The sequence below is a fragment of the Haliotis cracherodii genome, unplaced genomic scaffold (assembly GCF_022045235.1).
Source record: "Haliotis cracherodii isolate W230 unplaced genomic scaffold, xgHalCrac1.p SCAF_20, whole genome shotgun sequence".
Lineage (NCBI taxonomy): Eukaryota > Metazoa > Mollusca > Gastropoda > Lepetellida > Haliotidae > Haliotis > Haliotis cracherodii.
This window is the reverse complement of record NW_027266276.1, coordinates 15,420,467-15,440,297: the sequence shown is the minus strand read 5'-3', so window position 1 is coordinate 15,440,297 and position 19,831 is coordinate 15,420,467. Positions and strand designations below refer to the sequence as shown.

General features: G+C 42.7%; 1 protein-coding gene across 8 annotated transcripts in view; it reads right to left on the bottom strand.

Moving 5' to 3' along the window:
- Positions 1–19,831, bottom strand: part of LOC139470352 (ecdysone receptor-like) — a 101,413-nt gene that overhangs the window by 11,289 nt on the left and 70,293 nt on the right. For all 8 annotated transcript variants that reach the window (XM_071252739.1, XM_071252740.1, XM_071252744.1 and 5 more), the window contains 5 exons: positions 10,139–10,411; positions 9,650–9,790; positions 9,043–9,335; positions 8,311–8,466; positions 2,550–2,772 (listed from right to left, as the gene is read on the bottom strand). In XM_071252739.1, coding sequence (XP_071108840.1) covers positions 2,550–2,772; positions 8,311–8,466; positions 9,043–9,335; positions 9,650–9,790; positions 10,139–10,411 — 1,086 coding nt within the window. The remainder of the gene's footprint in view (positions 1–2,549; positions 2,773–8,310; positions 8,467–9,042; positions 9,336–9,649; positions 9,791–10,138; positions 10,412–19,831) is intronic.

The window sequence follows — 19,831 nt, the reverse complement described above, 5'->3', positions numbered from 1 at the left end:
ATCGGACAACATTGAATTTTGAGGATGTTTAATAGTGTTGTGAAACCAAGAGGGGCAACCTAGCGGTTAAAGTGTTCACTCGTCCCGCCCAAAGCCCGGGTTTGATTCTCCACATGGGTACAATGTGTGAAGCCATATTCTGGTGTCCCCTGTCATGATATTGCTGGAATATTGCCAAAAGTGGTGTAAAACCATACTAACTACACTCACAGGAACCAAGACGGTCCTGACACATAATAATATGATGTCATCCTAAGGTATGTTCGTTTTTTTAGTTGTTTTTTAAAGCAGCACTCAGCAATATTCCAGCTATATGACGGCGGTCTGTAAATAATCGAGTCTGGACCAGACAATACAGTGATTGACATCACGATCATTGATCCATGCCATTGGGATACAATGATGTGAATCAAACAAGTCAGTGAGCCTGACCACCCGATCCTGTTAGACGCCTCTTACGACAAACATAGTCACTTTTTACAGCGAACATGGGTTGCTGAAGACCTTTCCTACCCCGGATCAAGAGGGTTGTCATCATAAGGAGGAAGCTCCCTTGTGCTTGCTATTTCATGGGAGAAGAAACAGAGCCTCTTGAGATAATGGTTATGGTCAATACAAGGTCCATATCTAAACTATTACATAAAACAGAACATTTGGATTGGAAGTAAACAAATAGCAAATATAAGTACATTTGACATTAGGAGCATGGCCAAAATGCAAAGGTCAAATATAGGTTAAAATGTTAAATACCTAAAAAAACAGAACATATGTGCTGAGCCACAGAACTAGCAAAACAGATACCAAATGCAACACATTTTGAAAGTAAATGGCTGGGTAAGAGCCATAAGAAGTTTCAGCTTTCAATATAGTCCAAGTGCAAATGTCAAATCAAGATCAAAATTAAAAATATCACAAAAATTGAATACACATGCTGAGCCCCACTACTAACTACACCTGTACCAAACAGCATTACAAGTGGAACATAAATGATTGCGCAATTAATGGCAACAAAAAGCTTTTTCAACAGAGTTCCCGCTGGCTTTGAAACTGCCAGTCCTTGTGGACTGGCAATTCTTAAAAATTACCAGTCCCCCCTAATTTTTGCCAGTCCCAACTTTCAACAAATAAAAAAAATGTATGAAAATTATTTGGTTTTAGTTCTTTCAACAACATGTTCAGTGCAAAGCTCTCTGAAGTAACTTAGTTAGATCTTTACATCATTCACACAACCTTCAGTCACAATTTCCCCCCTTATTTTTTAATATTTCCAGACGAGGTTGCTACAAATGGATATTTAACCTAGAGATAGACCAGAATAAACCCTGATGGTAACAGACAAGCTGACTTTGTTCGAAAAATGTACTTATATGAATATCACCAATGTTTTCTTCAACAACAAAGATTTATAAGGTACTTTATTTCCCGTCCAAATTACTGGGTCCAAGCCTAATTTTACTGGTAAAAAACTGGTAATTATCGGTAAATAGGAACGCTATTTCAATTAAGCACACTTGACAGCCACATTGAAAATCAAATTCAACCAAATTCAGGGGCTGTCATTGGTGGAAACAAGGATGTGAAGTATTAGCTTCAATGATTCAATGGTTTCTGAGGGGATGGTTTCATCGCAACTGCAAAGGTCAAATGAAGGTCAAATGTAAAATATAGTGAAAAACGTAACCTATGTCTTGAGCACCATTACCAACTACACTTATATCAAATTTCATTTCATTGTGAACAAAGATTGCTGAGTAATGGCCATAAATAGTTTGTTCAATATGGCGGCCATGGTAGCCATATTGAAAATCAGATTAAAACCTCTTGAACAAACTGGAGTGTGATCATTGGCAGGAACAAGCATGGTACGTTTCAGCTTCATTGGTCCTGTAGTTTCTGAGGAGAATATTGTTCATGATGGATAATGGACAACATACACCCGACCAAACAGGCGATGACATAAGGTGAGGTGAGATCGGGTTTAATGTCACGTCCAAGATTATTGCACTTATATAGCGACGGGCATGCACGTGTATGTCTGTGTGGCTGCATGAACTAGTCCGGAATGATGCCGATTTATAGTGCTAGCACACTGAGATACCATGCCGCAGTTTAACATAAATACCCCACTCAGACACAGTATACTGACTCCGAGCTGACCAGTCCTTGTTTTAGCCCCTTAATGCCGAGCGCCAGACAGGGTAACAACAAGTACCATCTTTTAATGTGTTTTGGTATGATGCGGCTGGGGATCGAACCCCGGACCTTCCGCTCTCCGGCCAGACGCTCTACGATTAGACCACGGAGGCAGTCGCCATGACATAAACTCACTTGACTTTCAGTCAGGTGAGCTAAAAATATAAATGATTTGATGCTGGTAAAATGAAGTTATTCAGCATTACAAAATTTTACAATATGCACATGTTCCCTCTTTCTCTTGGACAGAGCATCAATTTGTCTGCTAAATTAGTTAAATTATCATATGATTCTTCATTAGTCTTGTAACCTTTGAGACATGTGAAGCATCTGTAAATAAATTTTCTCCTCCATACCTGAGAATATGGCTATGGCAGTGATGAGAGCGTATTCAGCATTGTCGGTCTTCAGCATGGCCATGTTGTCACAGAACTCGTACATGAGCTCGGCATACCTGCCAAGCCCTGTTGCCTTCATGTTTTTCAGAGTACAGGGCAATCCATTGGCAAAGATTATGGCCTTGGTCTCAGAGTCATAGCAACGGGCTGCCCTTATTGCCATACACTCACAGGAGGCAGCCTGGAACACAGATATTATCATAGTGATGTGTCAGGAGTGAGTGAAACACAGGAGGCAGCCTGGAACACAGATATTATCATAGTGATGTGTCAGGAGTGAGTGAAACACAGGAGGCAGCCTGGAACACAGATATTATCATAGTGATGTGTCAGGAGTGAGTGAAACACAGGAGGCAGCCTGGAACACAGATATTATCATAGTGATGTGTCAGGAGTGAGTGAAACACAGGAGGCAGCCTGGAACACAGATATTATCATAGTGATGTGTGAGGAGTGAGTGAAACACAGGAGGCAGCCTGGAACACAGATATTATCATAGTGATGTGTGAGGAGTGAGTGAAACACAGGAGGCAGCCTGGAACACAGATATTATCATAGTGATGTGTGAGGAGTGAGTGAAACACAGGAGGCAGCCTGGAACACAGATATTATCATAGTGATGTGTGAGGAGTGAGTGAAACACAGGAGGCAGCCTGGAACACAGATATTATCATAGTGATGTGTGAGGAGTGAGTGAAACACAGGAGGCAGCCTGGAACACAGATATTATCATAGTGATGTGTGAGGAGTGAGTGAAACACAGGAGGCAGCCTGGAACACAGATATTATCATAGTGATGTGTGAGGAGTGAGTGAAACACAGGAGGCAGCCTGGAACACAGATATTATCATAGTGATGTGTCAGGAGTGAGTGAAACACAGGAGGCAGCCTGGAACACAGATATTATCATAGTGATGTGTCAGGAGTGAGTGAAACACAGGAGGCAGCCTGGAACACAGATATTATCATAGTGATGTGTGAGGAGTGAGTGAAACACAGGAGGCAGCCTGGAACACAGATATTATCATAGTGATGTGTCAGGAGTGAGTGAAACACAGGAGGCAGCCTGGAACACAGATATTATCATAGTGATGTGTGAGGAGTGAGTGAAACACAGGAGGCAGCCTGGAACACAGATATTATCATAGTGATGTGTGAGGAGTGAGTGAAACACAGGATGCAGCCTGGAACACAGATATTATCATAGTGATGTGTCAGGAGTGAGTGAAACACAGGAGGCAGCCTAGAACACAGATATTATCATAGTGATGTGTCAGGAGTGAGTGAAACACAGGAGGCAGCCTGGAACACAGATATTATCATAGTGATGTGTCAGGAGTGAGTGAAACACAGGAGGCAGCCTGGAACACAGATATTATCATAGTGATGTGTGAGGAGTGAGTGAAACACAGGATGCAGCCTGGAACACAGATATTATCATAGTGATGTGTCAGGAGTGAGTGAAACACAGGAGGCAGCCTAGAACACAGATATTATCATAGTGATGTGTCAGGAGTGAGTGAAACACAGGAGGCAGCCTGGAACACAGATATTATCATAGTGATGTGTGAGGAGTGAGTGAAACACAGGATGCAGCCTGGAACACAGATATTATCATAGTGATGTGTCAGGAGTGAGTGAAACACAGGAGGCAGCCTGGAACACAGATATTATCATAGTGATGTGTGAGGAGTGAGTGAAACACAGGAGGCAGCCTGGAACACAGATATTATCATAGTGATGTGTCAGGAGTGAGTGAAACACAGGAGGCAGCCTAGAACACAGATATTATCATAGTGATGTGTCAGGAGTGAGTGAAACACAGGAGGCAGCCTGGAACACAGATATTATCATAGTGATGTGTCAGGAGTGAGTGAACACAGGAGGCAGCCTGGAACACAGATATTATCATAGTGATGTGTCAGGAGTGAGTGAAACACAAGAGGCAGCCTGGAACACAGATATTATCATAGTGATGTGTCAGGAGTGAGTGAAACACAGGAGGCAGCCTGGAACACAGATATTATCATAGTGATGTGTGAGGAGTGAGTGAAACACAGGAGGCAGCCTGGAACACAGATATTATCATAGTGATGTGTCAGGAGTGAGTGAAACACAGGAGGCAGCCTAGAACACAGATATTATCATAGTGATGTGTCAGGAGTGAGTGAAACACAGGAGGCAGCCTGGAACACAGATATTATCATAGTGATGTGTGAGGAGTGAGTGAAACACAGGAGGCAGCCTGGAACACAGATATTATCATAGTGATGTGTGAGGAGTGAGTGAAACACAGGAGGCAGCCTGGAACACAGATATTATCATAGTGATGTGTCAGGAGTGAGTGAAACACAGGAGGCAGCCTGGAACACAGATATTATCATAGTGATGTGTGAGGAGTGAGTGAAACACAGGAGGCAGCCTGGAACACAGATATTATCATAGTGATGTGTGAGGAGTGAGTGAAACACAGGAGGCAGCCTGGAACACAGATATTATCATAGTGATGTGTCAGGAGTGAGTGAAACACAGGAGGCAGCCTGGAACACAGATATTATCATAGTGATGTGTGAGGAGTGAGTGAAACACAGGAGGCAGCCTGGAACACAGATATTATCATAGTGATGTGTCAGGAGTGAGTGAAACACAGGAGGCAGCCTGGAACACAGATATTATCATAGTGATGTGTGAGGAGTGAGTGAAACACAGGAGGCAGCCTGGAACACAGATATTATCATAGTGATGTGTCAGGAGTGAGTGAAACACAGGAGGCAGCCTGGAACACAGATATTATCATAGTGATGTGTCAGGAGTGAGTGAAACACAGGAGGCAGCCTGGAACACAGATATTATCATAGTGATGTGTCAGGAGTGAGTGAAACACAGGAGGCAGCCTGGAACACAGATATTATCATAGTGATGTGTGAGGAGTGAGTGAAACACAGGAGGCAGCCTGGAACACAGATATTATCATAGTGATGTGTCAGGAGTGAGTGAAACACAGGAGGCAGCCTGGATCACAGATATTATCATAGTGATGTGTCAGGAGTGAGTGAAACACAGGAGGCAGCCTGGAACACAGATATTATCATAGTGATGTGTCAGGAGTGAGTGAAACACAGGAGGCAGCCTGGAACACAGATATTATCATAGTGATGTGTGAGGAGTGAGTGAAACACAGGAGGCAGCCTGGAACACAGATATTATCATAGTGATGTGTCAGGAGTGAGTGAAACACAGGAGGCAGCCTGGAACACAGATATTATCATAGTGATGTGTGAGGAGTGAGTGAAACACAGGAGGCAGCCTGGAACACAGATATTATCATAGTGATGTGTGAGGAGTGAGTGAAACACAGGAGGCAGCCTGGAACACAGATATTATCATAGTGATGTGTCAGGAGTGAGTGAAACACAGGAGGCAGCCTGGAACACAGATATTATCATAGTGATGTGTCAGGAGTGAGTGAAACACAGGAGGCAGCCTGGAACACAGATGTTATCATAGTGATGTGTGAGGAGTGAGTGAACACAGGATGCAGCCTGGAACACAGATATTATCATAGTGATGTGTCAGGAGTGAGTGAAACACAGGAGGCAGCCTGGAACACAGATATTATCATAGTGATGTGTCAGGAGTGAGTGAAACACAGGAGGCAGCCTGGAACACAGATATTATTATAGTGATGTGTCAGGAGTGAGTGAAACACAGGAGGCAGCCTGGAACACAGATATTATCATAGTGATGTGTCAGGAGTGAGTGAAACACAGGAGGCAGCCTAGAACACAGATATTATCATAGTGATGTGTCAGGAGTGAGTGAAACACAGGAGGCAGCCTGGAACACAGATATTATCATAGTGATGTGTCAGGAGTGAGTGAAACACAGGAGGCAGCCTGGAACACAGATATTATCATAGTGATGTGTCAGGAGTGAGTGAAACACAGGAGGCAGCCTGGAACACAGATATTATCATAGTGATGTGTGAGGAGTGAGTGAAACACAGGAGGGAGCCTGGAACACAGATATTATCATAGTGATGTGTCAGGAGTGAGTGAAACACAGGAGGCAGCCTGGAACACAGATATTATCATAGTGATGTGTCAGGAGTGAGTGAAACACAGGAGGCAGCCTGGAACACAGATATTATCATAGTGATGTGTCAGGAGTGAGTGAAACACAGGAGGCAGCCTGGAACACAGATATTATCATAGTGATGTGTGAGGAGTGAGTGAAACACAAGAGGCAGCCTGGAACACAGATATTATCATAGTGATGTGTCAGGAGTGAGTGAAACACAAGAGGCAGCCTGGAACACAGATATTATCATAGTGATGTGTGAGGAGTGAGTGAAACACAAGAGGCAGCCTGGAACACAGATATTATCATAGTGATGTGTCAGGAGTGAGTGAAACACAGGAGGCAGCCTGGAACACAGATATTATCATAGTGATGTGTGAGGAGTGAGTGAAACACAGGAGGCAGCCTGGAACACAGATATTATCATAGTGATGTGTGAGGAGTGAGTGAAACACAGGAGGCAGCCTGGAACACAGATATTATCATAGTGATGTGTCAGGAGTGAGTGAAACACAGGAGGCAGCCTGGAACACAGATATTATCATAGTGATGTGTCAGGAGTGAGTGAAACACAGGAGGCAGCCTGGAACACAGATATTATCATAGTGATGTGTCAGGAGTGAGTGAAACACAGGAGGCAGCCTGGAACACCGATATTATCATAGTGATGTGTCAGGAGTGAGTGAAACACAGGAGGCAGCCTAGAACACAGATATTATCATAGTGATGTGTCAGGAGTGAGTGAAACACAGGAGGCAGCCTGGAACACAGATATTATCATAGTGATGTGTGAGGAGTGAGTGAACACAGGAGGCAGCCTGGAACACAGATATTATCATAGTGATGTGTCAGGAGTGAGTGAAACACAGGAGGCAGCCTGGAACACAGATATTATCATAGTGATGTGTCAGGAGTGAGTGAAACACAGGAGGCAGCCTGGAACACAGATATTATCATAGTGATGTGTGAGGAGTGAGTGAAACACAGGAGGCAGCCTGGAACACAGATATTATCATAGTGATGTGTCAGGAGTGAGTGAAACACAGGAGGCAGCCTGGAACACCGATATTATCATAGTGATGTGTCAGGAGTGAGTGAAACACAGGAGGCAGCCTGGAACACAGATATTATCATAGTGATGTGTGAGGAGTGAGTGAACACAGGATGCAGCCTGGAACACAGATATTATCATAATGATGTGTCAGGAGTGAGTGAAACACAGGAGGCAGCCTGGAACACAGATATTATCATAGTGATGTGTCAGGAGTGAGTGAAACACAGGAGGCAGCCTGGAACACAGATATTATCATAGTGATGTGTGAGGAGTGAGTGAAACACAGGAGGCAGCCTAGAACACAGATATTATCATAGTGATGTGTGAGGAGTGAGTGAAACACAGGAGGCAGCCTAGAACACAGATATTATCATAGTGATGTGTCAGGAGTGAGTGAAACACAGGAGGCAGCCTAGAACACAGATATTATCATAGTGATGTGTCAGGAGTGAGTGAAACACAGGAGGCAATTGACAACTGAGTTGAAAATTAAGTAATCACAGATACCAAACCTCAATCTTGCCAGTTCCACTGAATGCACTGATGATTCACTTATCAGATACGAAACCTTGTTATTGCTCTCACCTTCAGCAGGACGATCTGATCTTCCTTGTCCAGTGAGGTGAAGCCGGGGAGACACTTGGCGAACTCGACGATGAGATGCGTGATGAGCACTGTCATCTGAACCATCTCCCCCATCATGTTGTCGGGCGTCGCCTCCTTCTGACCAGGCTCGATTATCTGCACATACATGAGAAAAGAATTTTTAAATCTTAGTTAGTATTTCTGTCCTCTTGGCCAATAGTACTAAATGCAATAAGACTAACAGCAACGTACAGGACAGGATACAGGAATGACAGACCAAAGACTAGAATATGGTAATCAACCTTCTTGTCAATGAATCCTGGCATGGCTAAGGGACATAACTCTTCACAGTGAATTGTGGCATCTTAGACTGCTGTGACACGTATGCCCTTTATTTAACCTCTACCATGTGTCAATACAGCATCAATAATATGTATGACAGATTAACTCAATACTATTTTCTGCTGCAGTAGCAAAATTACAGCTGAATCAGACTTGCCTGAAAATAATCATGTCAGACTCATGTAACACAAAGTACTCATCCAATTCAATTTAACAAGGATGGTGTATTGTGGATATGTTTTTACCAGAATATCCATGGGATTTCAATGACAGACAGACCTTTGAGCAAACATTTAAACCACAACAACTCCGATTGGCCATTATTTGATCAACACTGGAAAAAAACCTAGGTAGCCTCTACAAACACTTTAAACCACTGTTCGAGCTTACCGTTGCCTTGGCAATATCCCGCTCATCTGGGAACTCGAACTTGTCCTGAAGTCTGCACAGTTTCTCAATTAAAAGCCTCTGCTCATTGCCAATCTTTGTAAGAGGATTATCCATGAGAATGGCTGTGCCAGGCATAATGTTGATGTCAGGCTTGAACTCCTGATACCGAGACTCCGAGTCTGGGGAGAAGCTGTTCCCATCCGGACTCTCAGCCTTCTTGGGAATCTGTGGCACTCGCGACTTGGCCTTGCGCCGGGCGTCCCGAGCCTTACACTGCTCCTCTGACAACAGGCCTGGAGACAGACAAAGAAAAGGTAGGCATGTGTACTATCTTTAACTTATTATGATTGTTTTAGGTCCTGTTTCCACAGTCAGCGTAAAGCTAATGTCGGACAAGTTGTTTATATAACATAGCCTGAAGTGGAAAACATGTGGTCTGTCCAGATTTTCACTCGAGGACAAGATAAGTAGTTGTGAAACACAAACACCTTGTAAAGGTCAGTGAAATTGGCCTTCGCTTCTAAAACATAACAAACACATATTCTAGAAAAGTGGAAATACGATCAGAGTTCAATTGTGAGACAATATATCACAAGTGAGTACGTACATTCCTCTTTCATCCCGACTTCCTTGCACCGTCGTAGACGACAACACTGACATTTCCGCCGCATCCACATGTCCATCTCACAGTTTCCACCATATTTACATGTGTAGGTGGCACCCCGTGTAATACTGCGCCGGAAGAAACCTAGCAACACAAGTCACCATTGTTACAATTAACTGTAAAAGACATATCTAATCAAGTTGATGATTTGCACACATCATGTTCTCTGGACTGACTTAGGCAGGTTCCAAACATACATAGATACAAACATGAATGAGTGAAGGACCCTTAAGCTATAGACGACAATGTTACAGTGAGGGATGATAACTCGTATGCTACATTTAACATAATAATTTAAAAGTCTCTAATAATATACAATAGTTTTAGTTTTTAACACAGACCCAATTTCCATGCATGGGACTAGATGTTTTAACATGTAAGGTACACAAGTTTATTAATTTCTGCGTATATTTAAACTGAGGTGACCCTGACCTTTACAGCCTTCACAGCTGAGGGCATTGTAGTGGTATCCCGAGGCTCGGTCACCGCAGATACGACACAGTTCCTCCTCGATGCTCTTGCCCGCGATGCCCACACCCTTCTTGGCCTTCTTGGCATCGGGAGGGAAACACTGGTCTGCCTGGGACGGGGAGGAGTCGTCCACATCAAACTGGAATGTTCCAGGAGGGCTGCTGATGCTGATTCTCTCCATCAGAGATGTCTGTTGGGTACTTGTGTCGGGAGGCATGTCGCCCTCGGACAGCACTGAAACAGGGACGTTGCTACAGTGCCTGGGCTGTTGTTGCCATTCTTAAAGCTAACCTTGGGTGTGATTTCAATCACCTACTTTTCCAGATCAAACTGTCACAATGTTAAACTTGAGAATATTTCCCATGTTAAGGGTGTCATCAATAACCACCAATCTACCAGGGTGTTCTGATACTTTGTACCATGATTGAGCATCACATCACGAGGTAAAGTTCTGATACAAAATGATACATAGATAAGGAAAGAATGTTCTATGTTCACAAGACGGAGCGAAACTACTGCTTCCTGATGGTACATACACAAGCTTACTATGTGTGTTTTGATGGAGCTTTGAGTCATTCCCCTGATGGGGGATCATTCTGTAATGTCAGTGTTCGTAAGAGGGTCCTGGGGTCTTTGAGATTTGGTCCTATACTACTTGAATACAGGAACTCCATCAATGTTAAACATTAGGGTTATGGTGAGGACCCCATGATTTTCTGGTTTCATATATAACACTGAATGTGACAAGTGTCATGTTTTCATGCATACCCCAGTACTACCAAGCATCATTGTGACATTTTACTATGGAAATATATATCCTCCCAGCCCTAGTAGGAGTGAGTGTAGACATCACACAGGAACAATAGGCCAGAAAGACCATCAGGAATGTGCCTACTAAGTAGCCATGTCAAGGATGGAAAATAACCAAGAACGTCTACTAGCCGGAATAGTGATAACATACAGCAAACTCCCAAAATGTTTGAAATTCTACTAGCCTTTAGAATACCTTCAACATTAACAAACTGGTCCAGACTAGCAGGCAAGTGCTAATTTTCATCCCTGCATGTGGAGAAAGCCACTCAACATATATCTGTAATAATCCCACACATATTAAAAAAGGTAGTCAGTGCCCAAACCAGCCCGAACATGACCCCTAGCATCACTTTCAGTAGAATCAAGTGTCATGACATGGACCATTAGTAGCTGAGCTTTCTTGACCTAACAGACATTTACTAGACTCGGGCTTCAGACTTGTGGCTAAAGTCGCAGACTGAAAGGTGTTTCATCAATCAGTAGGCAATGCTACCAAGCTAATTACACAGAAGAAGGACTTGTACATGTTTGTTATGTGTAGGCCTATTACAGCAGCTAAATTACATCTACAGCTTGAAGTAGTTTAGCTTTCCTCCAACAGTAAGATTGACAAGCCGCACACTTGGATGTGACTGAAATGCTTCACCATGCACCATGAAACCCCTTCACTCACTCACTCACTCACACCTTATCATGTGATACACACATAGGTATACTTTTAGGTATACTTTTAGGTATACTTGTAATTTCTACAAGGCCAGATCAATTTCATTTCTCTCTTACAGATATTTCATAAACCAAGATATCAAGATCCACTCGCCCACTGAAAAGTAATTGGGGTTGACAGGATTTACACTACAGAATTTTGTTTAAAGTAAAGACAAAATAAATTACTTTTTCCCTCCCTCTCAAAAATCGGGCTATTTTAAAGATGGAATATTCACATGAAGTCAGCCCTTGAACTCATAAGTTCCAGAACTACTTTTCGTGATTTTAAATCTGATAATTGTGCGATATTCTGCTGATGGTATGACGACAAATTGTGCAATTTCGTTCAAAAATGCTATGAGAGATAAATCTCTTCACACAGAAAACATTTCTATAAACATGTCTGGAACATGAAACAGTTTACCTTGGAGACTATCTAGAAATGAAATATATCCACGATCAACACCCTTGATGAATGTTTGCGGAACTGAGACTGGGTCCCAAAGTCGGGTCCCGGGTTAAGTATCAAGACGTTGATACTGGCTCAATGTGTCACGCACGTCTTTCATGATAAGGTACATGTGACCTGGTCTGACCCTGGTGTCTAAACTCCTCACCTGACCTCTGAGAAACGTCAGAGTAAAGAGCTCTGAGAATATTTATTTGCCTGATGCACACGTGCATCATCAAGAGCTTGGCAGCAGAACCACACTTTAAATAATGTCTTCATCATGGGGGATTCTGGCGCACATTGGAAAACTGGCTTCACACCAGCTCTAATGGCAATACAGAAATTATGGTCAGTGAAGACAAATTCAGAAACAGCTTGAGTGGAATTATAGTTGCATCCTATTTTGGCCTTAGTCATGGTTTCATAGCTGAGTTTAACTGTTTCAAAGGACGGGTCTTGATTTCTTGAACAATGGTCTTCATAAACAAACTACAAACAGTTACTTATGGAAGCAGTTCTATGGACATGGATTTCAAAGGTGGAGAAAAGTGCTACATTACAAGAATTAGGGACAGACATGACAGGGGCTACAGCACAAGAATTAGGGACAGACATGACAGGGGCTACAGCACAAGAATAAGGGACAGACATGACAGCTGGGCTACAGCACAAGAATAAGGGACAGACATGACAGGGGCTACAGCACAAGAATAAGGGACAGACATGACAGGGGCTACAGCACAAGAATAAGGGACAGACATGACAGGGGCTACAGCACAAGAATAAGGGACAGACGTGACAGGGGCTACAGCACAAGAATAAGGGACAGACATGACAGGGGCTACAGCACAAGAATAAGGGACAGACATGACAGGGGCCACAGCACAAGAATAAGGGACAGAGATGACAGGGGCCACAGCACAAGAATAAGGGACAGACATGACAGGGGCTACAGCACAAGAATAAGGGACAGACATGACAGGGGCTACAGCACAAGAATTAGGGACAAAATAAACTAAACAAATGAACCAATCTGTATTTTGCAATCACTTGTAATCCATGCATCCAAGCTCGGGATCATCCTGATTGTTGTCATCACTTTTGTCAGTTACAGGTTGGGGTTCACTTGTACTTCTTCGGAAATTTCCAACTGACCTTAAAACCATTGTCCCTGTCAGAATCGGACATATCAGCAAGTTGTGATCAGGATACCACACAAAGGACATCGTATGTTCGATACTTCATCATTTTATACAGAGATGGGCCTCAGATGGGCGATTATTTTAAACACAGAAAAATCTCACTACAAAATAAATGAAGGTACTGAAATGCAAACAATAAATGCAATAAAACAATTGGTATGTTTCGCACATTGTTTTCTCACCGAATAGTGAACTCGATTTGTGATGTGAATAGTCTTTGTTACATTTCTGTCGTTGAAAGAAAGAGGAGTATATTTCAATCCCACTCAAACGAAAGAAATATAGCGTACAAATGGTTATTGTTTAATTGTGGATAGGAGAATGTCTAAGAGGTGCCGAAAAGTGTTTTTTTTGCTGAGATTGTGTGCAGGCAACAATGACCGTGAACGGAGACTTGCTTGCTTGGATGCGAATGTGAAGGGCGGGCTTGTGCAAAGAAGTGTGTAAGTTTGGAGGAAATTACCTCGAACATGACCTAATATGGAGCCTCTATATCCGCCGGTATTTTCGTTTCAGCCTTCCATATTGATAGACATGACTTAAGTGCAGATAAACCTTATTTATGCGCCTCTTTTGATGTTAAAATGTGATATTTACAATTCAATGTTACGATCCATCCAAGACTGCAAATTTGTATGTACCCATGATACTAGCACTTTAACCTCTATCCTTGGCTACGACATGTCGGTTAAACCATCACAATCTTGTTTGTCTGGTGTCATTTGTACATGTCTATCGGAGCATGATAATCTAAGAAAGTAATCGTGTAGATTATTCCTGTACTCGATCCAAATGTGTGAGTCTGATCAATGTCTAATGTGCCGTGACAGCCCCAGGGGGAGCTGACCATTGTTACTGTCCTGTTGACGTCCACAACACCGGCCACAGTCTACATTCTGATATGCATCAATACAGACAGCGTTCTTACAGTTCAAGGATTAATGTTGGTTGGTTGGTTTGTTGTTTTAACGACGCACTCAGCAAAATTCCAGCTATATGACGGCGGTCTGTAAATAATCGAGTCTGGACCAGACAATTCAGTGATTGATATCATGAGCATTGACCAACCCAGTTGGGATCAATGACATGCATCAATCAAGTCAGCGAGACTGACCACCTGATCCTGTTAGTCGCCTCTTATGACAAGCATAGTCGCCTTTTACGTCAATTATTGGTTGCTGAAGACCTAATCTACCCCGGATCTTCACGGGTCTCAAGAATATTAAGTTCCAGTAATTAAAGTAATTATTTAATCTTACAGTTCAGTACTCTACACCATTTCATTACTTTACAGGATCCTTGAGATTAGTAATAGGTGGTCCTATGGATCCCTAGTTTTGTAGATCAAGGTAAAAACCCTGATGTCTACTTTTGATGCTAGAAAATATTTCTCGTCTACATGTACTTCCTAAAGTTTTACAGTATCATTGATCCTAGTTCCAATATCTATTGCATCTGCTGGATAACAAAGGTGTGATATAAATTATGTCCCTTGGACCATTGTAGAAGTGTCAGCAACAGGAATTGTTACAAGTATTTATGTCAGGGGTTTCCCATTCCGCCAAACACACACCAAACTATTTCACATCAAACAAAGGAATGTGTTACCATATCACATGACCTGTTCTGCACATGTCACATGACCCAGGGGGCACCTGCCTGGTGTGGACACAATGCAACATTTGATGTGCACGCGAAGGTCTAGACAGAAATGCACCAGATGCCAGTAATCACCATGCCTGTGTTCGCCTAAACTTTCTGCTCAATTAAATGTTCTAGTATTACGTGGTGTATGACATGCGTTATCAAGTAGGTGACTCTAGGCCCTACAACAGATATAGCTGTAACATCTGCCTTCTACTCTTAGTCAAAAATTGCAATTAAATGTTGATCAAATCATGAAGCTCCTCCACATGGGAACATGTGGAGAACATATCTCTCCTACCTTCGTACAGTCTACTGACCTGCCTTGACCAACATATCATCATGTTCTTGTGGAGAACATATCTCTCCTACCTTCGTACAGTCTACTGACCTGCCTTGACCAACATATCATCATGTTCTTGAGGAGAACATATCTCTCCTACCTTCTTACAGTCTACTGACCTGCCTTGACCAACATATCATCATGTTCTTGAGGAGAACATATCTCTCCTACCTTCTTACAGTCTACTGACCTGCCTTGACCAACATATCATCATGTTCTTGTGGAGAACATATCTCTCCTACCTTCTTACAGTCTATTGACCTGCCTTGACCAACATATCATCATGTTCTTGTGGAGAACATATCTCTCCTACCTTCTTACAGTCTACTGACCTGCCTTGACCAACATATCATTATGTTCTTGTGGAGAACATATCTCTCCTACCTTCTTACAGTCTACTGACCAGCCTTGACCAACATATCATCATGTTCTTGAGGAGAACATATCTCTCCTACCTCCTTACAGTCTACTGACCTGCCTTGACCAACATATCATCATGTTCTTGAGGAGAACATATCTCTCCTACCTTCTTACAGTCTATTGACCTGCCTTGACCAACATATCATCATGTTCTTGAGGAGAACATATCTCTTCTACCTTCTTACAGTCTACTGACCTGCAACATATCATCATGTTCATGTGGCACTGATATACCTTCACCCTGATGTAACACACAGTAAGTGGATCTATGCTGACATCAGCAAGGCATACTGTAACCCTGATATAACACACAGTAAGTGGATCTAGGCTGACATCAGCAAGGCATACTGTAACCCTGATATAACACACAGTAAAGTGGATCTATGCTGACATTAACAAGGCATACTGTAACCCTGATATAACACACAGTAAGTGGATCTATGCCGATATCAGCAAGTTATTTTTGTCCCTGACATGTTAAAAACAAGGCTTTGCCTTATGATCTGGACCTGTTACAACTAGTTCCTACCAATGGTTCTATGCACATGGCTCTGCAGTGACAATAAGGTCCTACAGTGGCAATAAGGCTGCTGTGACAATAAGGTTCTGCAGTGACAATATGGCTCTGCAGCGACAATAAGGTTCTGCTGTGACAATAAGGTTCAGCAGTGACAATATGGCTCTGCAGTGACAATAAGATTCTGCTGTGACAATAAGGCTCTGCTGTGACCACAAGGTTCTGTTGTGACAATAAGGCTCTGCTGTTGACAATAAGGCTCTGGTGTGACCACAAGGTTCTGCTGTTACAATAAGGTTCTGCAGTGACAATATGGCTCTGTAGGGACAATAAGGTTCTGCTGTGACAATTAGGCTCTGCTGTGACAATAAGGCTCTGCAGTGAAAATAAGGTTCTGCTGTGATAATAAGGCTCTGCTGTGACCACAAGGTTCTGCTGTTACAACAAGGCTCTGCAGTGACAATAAGGTTCTGCTGTGACAATAAGGCTCTGCAGTGACAATAAGGCTCTGCTGTGACCACAAGGTTCTGTTGTTACAATAAGGCTCTGCTGTGACAATAAGGCTCTGCAGTGACAATAAGGCTCTGCTGTGACCACAAGGTTCTGCTGTTACAACAAGGCTCTGCAGTGACAATAAGGCTCTGCTGTGACAATAAGGCTCTGCTGTGTCCACAAGGTTCTGCTGTTACAATACGGTTCTGCAGTGACAATATGGCTCTGTAGGGACAATAAGGTTCTGCAGTGACAATATGGCTCTGTAGGGACAATAAGGTTCTGCTGTGACAATAAGGCTCTGCTGTGACAATAAGGCTCTGCAGTGAAAATAAGGTTCTGCTGTTGACAATAAGGCTCTGCTGTGTCCACAAGGTTCTGCTGTTACAATAAGGTTCTGCAGTGACAATATGGCTCTGTAGGGACAATAAGGTTCTGCTGTGACCACAAGGTTCTGTTGTTACAATAAGGCTCTGCTGTGACAATAAGGCTCTGCTGTGACAATAAGGTTCTGCTGTTACAATAAGGCTCTGCTGTGACAATAAGGCTCTGCTGTGACAATAAGGTTCTGTTGTTACAATAAGGTTCTGCTGTTACAATAAGGCTCTCCTGTGACAATAAGGTTCTGCTGTTACAATAAGGCTCTCCTGTGACAATAAGGTCTTGCTGTTACAATAAGGCACTGCAGTGACCATAAGGCTCTGGTGTGACAACTAGGTTCTGCTGTGTCAATAAGGCTCTGCTGTTACAATAAGACTGCAGTGACCATAAGGCTCTGGTGTGACAACTAGATTCTGCTGTGTCAATAAGGCTCTGCTGTGACAATAAAACTGCAGTGACCATAAGGTTCTGATGTGACAATTAGACTCTGCTCTGACAATAAGGTTCTGCTGTAAAATACGGCTCTGCTGTGACCACAAGGTTCTGTTGTGACAATGAGGCTCTGTTGTTGACAAAAAGGCTCTGCTGTGACAATAAGGCACTGCTGTGACAATAAGGCTCTGCTGTGACAATAAGACTGCAGTGACCATAAGGTTCTGCTGTGACAATAAGGTTCTGCTGTGACAATAAGGCTCTGCAGTGACAATAAGGCTCTGCTGTGACAATTAGACTCTGCTGTGACAATAAGGTTCTGCTGTGACAATAAGGCTCTGCCGTGACCACAAGGTTCTGTTGTGACAATAAGGTTCTGCTGTTGACAAAAAGGCTCTGCAGCGACAATAAGGCTCTGCAGCAACAATAAGGCTCTGCTGTATGTAGACGTATGACTTGTTTCCCTAAATAAACATAACCCAATTGCTTGTCCCCCTGCTTCAAGATGTGAGTTCAGCCTATGGTTTCAAGTAGTCCCTTCCTGGCACTCACTCATCCAAGGACCACAAAGCGTGAAGTAAAGTTTACAACCAATGACTAGTCCTGGGCTCTAATCAGCACCATGTCTCCCTCGGGGTTCCATCCCTTCTGTTGTGGGGAAATAAAAGACTACCTGGGTGTTGCATGTGATCAGTCTAACCCAATGGAGGTTACTTCACAACCATTGAGAGATTCATTTGTTTTGTCCTGAAACAATTCAAAATGCTCATTTTCACTCCCCACTGCTCATTATTCATTCATTTTGAAGTTCAAATTGTAATTAAAATCAGCGACAGGAATTTGCGCTGTGAATTAAGAGCTGATGGTGCGGTGTCTTCCAAGTCAGCTCTGATTCAATTACACCAACTGCTGCCTTCTGCTGGTTGGCTCGTCAGTCTTGTGTAATTGAGTTACACTAGATGGGGTTTGGGGTACTCAAAACGATGAGGCCTTACTTCGCATCCATTTAAAAGAGAAACAAATAATACATCAGCCGTTCTTTTTAACACTGCAACATTTGACCATGTGACAAAGATGGTTCAGATTTGTAAAGACACATATCCTCCCAGGGGCTGGTTGTTTCACTGAATACAAATACCAAATGAACATTAAAACTTCTGCAATTATTATTTAAAAATACCCCCAAAACAGGAAAGAGATTCACAATGCTACCAAAATTGTAAGCAGTAGGTTTGAGGCATTATTATTGTTTCCATATTATTTTTTCACTTTCAATCCAAGATGAGTGGTACTCTTTACAAATAAATACCAATATGAACAACCTCATGAGAGAATGCTGTTTGACCTTACAAAAAAGGCTGTCAGCATGATGTCATCTTAAGGAGAAACATGCCAAACTTAATCTTCCTCAGTCTCTCAATTTCAAAGGGAAAAAGGTTTGTAACAAAGCCAATGTGGCTGTGAGAAAATTTATAGCGTGCTCAAAATTATCTTGAACAACAGAACGTCATATATGTTGAACCCCACTACAAAGTGAAGGTGTACCAAATTTCGTTGCATTATGAACAAAAATGATTAATGGTGATAGTTAACGATCAGACTTGAACCTCTTGAATGCAATGGGGTGTCTTCATTGTGGAAACAAGGATGTTAAACTTTAGCTTCATTCGTCCAGTGGTTTCTGCGGAAAAGATGCTAAAGACAGTTGATGCACAAAGGAAGCCGGACAAACAGGTCATGACATAAGCTTGACATAAGCTCTTGACTTTCAGTCCCATGGTTAACCGGTGGCTGATAGCATGAACAAACACCTCCATTCTCCTGGGGCCAGATGACACACAATGAACCAGGTCACACATTGTATCCTTTTTCCTCCTTTCAGATCACAAGATGCATGGAATCCCAATGACTGGAGTAAACCTGAGCCACCTAAGGCAGACCGACCGTTTCCTCAACATCAGCCTTGACTGAAAGTGAGCGAGTTGACATCACATCTCCGCTATACATCACTCCTAGGCAGAGTAATGAGAAGCAGGCCCGGCTAGACTGTGAGCAGATGGGCAGCGATGTTACCTGCCTGTCGATGCATACAAATCTACATGTAGATCCAGTATCATCAAAAGCAGCTGGGGTGGCTGCATCAGGTGCATTCATCTCTAGTCTTCATCACAGTTTATCTTTCCGATCAGAGCAATACACAGTGAAATAGAAACCAGAAATGAACAGAGGTCATAAGTTGTGCCCAGGGTTA